The sequence below is a fragment of the Asparagus officinalis genome, chromosome 8 (genome assembly GCF_001876935.1).
Source record: "Asparagus officinalis chromosome 8, Aspof.V1, whole genome shotgun sequence".
In the NCBI taxonomy this organism is placed as follows: domain Eukaryota; kingdom Viridiplantae; phylum Streptophyta; class Magnoliopsida; order Asparagales; family Asparagaceae; genus Asparagus; species Asparagus officinalis.
Genome location: NC_033801.1, coordinates 2,295,161 through 2,301,160, shown reverse-complemented (window position 1 = coordinate 2,301,160; position 6,000 = coordinate 2,295,161). Strand labels below are relative to the sequence as shown.

At 35.4% G+C, this 6,000-nt stretch overlaps 1 protein-coding gene and 1 pseudogene across 1 annotated transcript; both read right to left on the bottom strand.

Moving 5' to 3' along the window:
• On the bottom strand, positions 1,984 to 3,396 carry LOC109819478 (annotated as a pseudogene).
• On the bottom strand, positions 3,788 to 4,722 carry LOC109819476. Its single transcript, XM_020385211.1, has 2 exons — positions 4,429 to 4,722; positions 3,788 to 4,273 (listed from the first exon to the last, which is right to left on the bottom strand). Exons 1-2 carry the CDS (start codon positions 4,720 to 4,722, stop codon positions 3,788 to 3,790), a joined length of 780 nt encoding a protein of 259 aa, XP_020240800.1.

Below are 6,000 nucleotides of genomic sequence, written 5' to 3'. Positions count from 1 at the left end.
GGTTCAATTTCTACAAATTATAGGAAATGTTTTCCACCCAAAATATGATTTCCTTATATTTCTTTAAAAATTTATAGGAAAAGTTTTGGGAATTCAAAAAGTATCAATTTTCTTGTTTTTTATACTTTGCTTGTTTGGTTCAAAACAAGAAAATGACCCATAATTTTATAGAAAATAGCAATATTTCCTTTTCTTTTGTTTGGTTACATATGCCAAATTTATAGAAAAGTATCAACTACCATATTTATCACTTTAATGGCTAGTTTAAAGGCTAGTTTCACATTATTAAATCTTATAAAATAATTTCATCCTCAAGTATGCATATATACAAAATTTTCACATAATTAAATCTTATAAAAACCAACGATAGAGAGCTAAACAAGCTCGAATCAACATAGTAACCGGAAAAACAGACCTGAAGCTTGACAACAAGCACAATTATCGACCAAAAAACCCAACAATAGAGAGCTAAACAAGCTCGAATCAACATAGCAACTGAAAAAACAGCCCCAAAGCTCGACAACGAGCACAAATATCGACCAAAAAACCCAACAATAGAGAGCTGAACAAGCTTGAATCAGCATAGTAACTGGAAAAACAGCCCCAATTTGTCGTCGATTAGAACTCTATTGCATCAAAAAGTACAAATCCAACTGCATTCTTCGTTATAGTTTCAATCCCAACAATTTCTCTTGCCAGCGACCAAAATAGATAGTAGACAAGTACATTACAGAGATCATCAACCTCTCATAACTCGCTTCTATTCTTTCATTTTAGCTATTTCAACCACATCCAAGAAGATAACAAAAGATTGTCATAGAGCAAAAGAATCTAATAACAGCTCCTGACATTCAATGTTTCTCCACAATTCTAGGTTCTAGCAATAGTGAGATAATTAAGCATGATAGTGAGGATCCCTATGGAGAAAAGGCACCTAATGATGCCAAAAAATCAAAGTTCATTTATGTTAAAACTGATCCAATAGAATACACCTTTTGGTTATTTAAAAAATGCAACCAGTAAAATAGAGGCAGAAATTTTGAGATTGAGATAAAAAAATAAGCATATTGCACAATAACTCAAGAAATAACAAGTATGCACCTGTGAAAAAGAATCAGTCTCCTCTTATTATCAAAACATCAAAAAAGGGGCTGTTTTGATCTTATGAATCATGCAGGCAACCTGTGGATTTACTGTTGATCTTATGAATCATTTCTAATAACATAAAATTAACAAATTGGTCTTATGAATTCATGTATAAATATCACCATAAACAAGTGGGAGTGTATAAATGTGCAGTGAGTGAAACCATAATGTATTTAAGTGCTATTTAGCCCCTAGTTTCTTAAATCATTGAAATTGCTATTAGGGGGTGTTTGGTTCAATTTCTACAAATTATAGGAAATGTTTTCCACCCAAAATATGATTTCCTTATATTTCTTTAAAAATTTATAGGAAAAGTTTTGGGAATTCAAAAAGTATCAATTTTCTTGTTTTTTATACTTTGCTTGTTTGGTTCAAAACAAGAAAATGACCCATAATTTTATAGAAAATAGCAATATTTCCTTTTCTTTTGTTTGGTTACATATGCCAAATTTATAGAAAAGTATCAACTACCATATTTATCACTTTAATGGCTAGTTTAAAGGCTAGTTTCACATTATTAAATCTTATAAAATAATTTCATCCTCAAGTATGCATATATACAAAATTTTCACATAATTAAATCTTATAAAAACCAACGATAGAGAGCTAAACAAGCTCGAATCAACATAGCAACTGAAAAAACAGCCCCAAAGCTCGACAACGAGCACAAATATCGACCAAAAAACCCAACAATAGAGAGCTGAACAAGCTTGAATCAGCATAGTAACTGGAAAAACAGCCCCAATTTGTCGTCGATTAGAACTCTATTGCATCAAAAAGTACAAATCCAACTGCATTCTTCGTTATAGTTTCAATCCCAACAATTTCTCTTGCCAGCGACCAAAATAGATAGTAGACAAGTACATTACAGAGATCATCAACCTCTCATAACTCGCTTCTATTCTTTCATTTTAGCTATTTCAACCACATCCAAGAAGATAACAAAAGATTGTCATAGAGCAAAAGAATCTAATAACAGCTCCTGACATTCAAACATAAGCTCATTCTCAAACCTCTGCAACACAAAACGCTCCTCGGGGGTGAGGAGACTGTGACGCTGCACCTGTCATTGGAGAAAGGCATCCGTCCTGTCCTCCCTGCACGATGAAGATAGTCGACTGCTGTCCTCAGGAGATCAAAATTACACACGTGTTGTCTCTGGCAAGTCGAAACCTCTGCTTGCCAAGTCTGTCGCCACTAAAAGGCAGCCTCCTTGTCTCACGTCCTGCACTCACAAGTATAAAACTAAGTAAACAAGAATTCATACTATATGGCAACATTAGATGAGCTTATTGGCAAAGTTGATTCCTAAGAATAATAAGTTGATTCTCCTAAGAATAATTCAATGATGTCCACATAAAAAAAAGAAGAAAAAACAATGACAAACAGAAAAGGGAGGAAATTATATTCATTCATAATTTGATACCAATTACTACAACGTAGCAAGCTGTTTACAAATTGGGAAGTCTCCAACAATATAGATAGAGAATAAATGCAGCTTAACTTGGACTGTATTATTACAGTAAATTGGTTCCTAAAACAGAGATTTACCGATAGCGATGTTGCTCGTGCATTAAAATTCATGTTTTCTTCAAGCAGGAGGACCTCCAGGCTGCCATTATAGCAGTCTCTCAGGTATTTAATGACAAGGTACATGGCAATATCAAACGGCGCAGGTAACAAAGAGAACTAAGGGGCAAAACCTGTTCGCCAACAAAAATTATCCCTGATTTTGGTGGCATCTCTTTGAAGCAAGGACAACAAGATATGCAATCTTTCTTTCTTATTGCAAACCTGTAAAATGTAGAAAGTAAAGATGCTGTATTAATAAAACAAAGAGCATATGTAATATGAAAAGTAAAACAAGAGAGAGGCATGAGAAATTATTGAAGATAAGGATTATGACATTCAAAACAAGAAACATTATAAATTCTGAAATGTCTCACCACAAAATTGTGACTCAAGCGCGAAGGCATTGGCTCAATGGGATTCACATGAATGTGGACCATATCATTCTGTGTACATTAAAAGAAAGAGCATACAAAAATTAGGCTGGCGATAACCCACTACAGGTAAAAGCAAAAAATGAAACCCCTTTACTGGTATCAAACTCTATACAGAAACATAAAATTACCACAAACATCTGCATACCTTGGCCTATTTCTGTTGCACGCAGTCATAAAGAAATCGGTTGTGTTGGGGAATAGATGCGCTAGCAAAATCGGTCTGACGTGTATGGATAATCAGCATAGTAACTGGAAAAAACAGCCCCAACAGCTCGCTAACGAGCACAAATATCGACCAAAAAACCCAACAATAGAGAGCTAAACAAGCTCAAATCAGCATAGTAATAAGAAAAACAGCCCCAAAGCTCGACAACCAGCACAAATATCGACCAAAAAACTTAACAATGTAGAGCTAAACAAGCTCGAATCAGCATATTAAATGGAAAAACAGCCTCATAGCTCGACAACGAGCACAAATTTCAACCAAAAAAACCCAAAAAACATCATAGCTCGACAACGAGCACAAATTGCAACATCTAAAGTTTGCAAGTAACAAAATACAAGTTTGCGAGGGAATAGTAACAAAACATGTGAATTAGCAAAATTGAGTGTTGTGTGCACAGAACAACAACACACTATGACGTGTCCCATCCTTGAGCCGCAGCAAGACTTGCAAGAAACCTCTTCTGAGCCTCCTTCGTTTTTATAAAAAACCTCCTAGCCTCACGCTCACTTTCATACAAATGATCTAAAACCTTATCAAGGAATTTATCACTATAAGAGTCACTATGGTTCTTCAAAGCTGCAGCTAATTGTTCAGTCCAATGTATAATGTGTTGATTTCTAATTGACTCCGACATTGACTCAACAAAGCTATGTATCAACTCATCATCATTTGAGTGTCGAGGTCTCTTGCTTGAAGATGGCTTTGTTTTAGATTCACGTTGGGATTTTCTAGATGTGGAGTTTGGGGTAATGTTAGCATCGGATTGTGGCTCAACTTCACTCTCAAGTGGAATGTCCATATCATCATCATCAAGAGGAATGACGTTGTTAGTACCAATCTTATCATAAATTGGCCTAACAAAATCACCCCTAGCTTGATCATCACCCATGATCTTCTGTAAATGTTTGTAGAAGGGAAGAGACTTGTTTATATATCCTCTTAGCTTTGAATTCCTTTTGTCTTGCAATATGTGAAAAATATTGTGTGAAATTAATTATAACATTCTCACATCCAAATAAATTAAATGTGTTGTTATGATAAAATTAATACGTGAGCCCATATTTTAAGTGTCTCCTCATCTAGAATTATCATACAATTATCCTCATCCCACCCCGCACCACTTATGTTGATGCAAGCCTTCATATCATTGAATTTGTTTCTCCAAGTTTTCATGCGATTAATCACATGAAGGTGGGTGTAGCTGGTTTTGAATTTCATGTTCATCTTCATAGCTGCTATTTTGTAAGCCTCAGCTTTGAAGTTTTTATCAACCTTCATTCCATCATCCGCGAGCTCCGCAAGACACGGTATAAGCTCTGCATCATGCTCGGGGAGCCACCACATGTTGGAAACCCCCTTCGAATTGAGGCTAGGAGCTCCTTGTGTTGCAGACACTTTACTGTTTTGAGCTAATTTTTTGGTTTTTTTGGAGGATGACATCTCTTGACTCAAATTAATTACATTGCTTTGATGTCCACCAGATTCACCTGTGGTTGGTGACATTTGTTGTGGACCGCTGCTTTGAGAACTCAAAGTGGGATTATATAAGCCTTGGGGACTGTTCAACATGTTAGTGAATGAAACACGTTGTTGGCTGATTCCACTGTAGTTCCCTTCAAATAGTGAAAGGTTATTGAAAGAAGACGGCATTGTTTGAGGCGGATTGAACGGTTGATTTGGATATGAAACAAAATTGACATTAATACCGCCTGAATCAATTGGTGGTGCATGTGGTGAATTGGGCAAATTTTCTTTTCCTCCCTTTTTGTTAGACATACCTATGTGTCATAATAAAAACAAGCCATAAATTTAGAAGTACATAGCTGCAATATGTGAACAATTATGAAATATGTGAAAACAATAAAAAACATTATCCGTACAAGTGCAATTATGAAATAAAAAAACATAATTAAATATGAGAAATTACATTGTTCATACAAGCACAATTATGAAATATGCGAACAATAAAACTTACAAGCCCAATCTTCTGTGGTGTCGCCATCTGTTAAATTTTGCACAAATAATCAACCCACATTGCAATGCAATCTGATCCCTGAAGAGTCCTTACACCATAACATTTCTTGCTCCGCTCCTCGTCTTATGTTCCTGAATTGAAGTGAAATGTCAACTAAACGCTTGATCAATCCTTCGATTGTCCAACGTCATCAATATCTCCTCATCAATTAGACATTTTTTCTTCTATTCCAGATCTGTCATCTTGTGGATCTTTCAATTGCAATAAAATTATGTAATACTAGTACATGCTAGAGAACGATAGCAAAACCTTGTTGGGGGAATGGTATCTAGACTTAGCGGAAACGAATTTGAACCGATGTCTTACATGTCCAAAAGTCTTTCATTTAACCGTATAAGAAGAGTGTCTTAAATTGATAATCTCCCTACTATTTCTGGGTGTCCTACCAATTTGTTCCCTTTAGTGATAACGACGCCACGGTATGGAAGATGAAGCCAGGCATAGGTAGTGTAATCACAGAATCACAAAAGAAGATAATATTTGCCTAATTAATAAACAAGACAAACTTGCTGTGATCAGGTTTGGATCATTCATTCAATTTAAGTTGTATATTTAAATTAAGTATGGGGTGGAAGAATACCATCTAC

Bases quoted from the DNA above. Each gene is read 5' to 3' on its own strand.
- LOC109819476 (XM_020385211.1), bottom strand. From the start codon at position 4,722: ATGTGGTGGCTCCCCGAGCATGATGCAGAGCTTATACCGTGTCTTGCG. The intron at 4,274-4,428 runs GTATTAATTTTA...AAACATTTACAG, and splicing joins CACTTAAAATATGGGCTCAC to AAGATCATGGGTGATGATCA.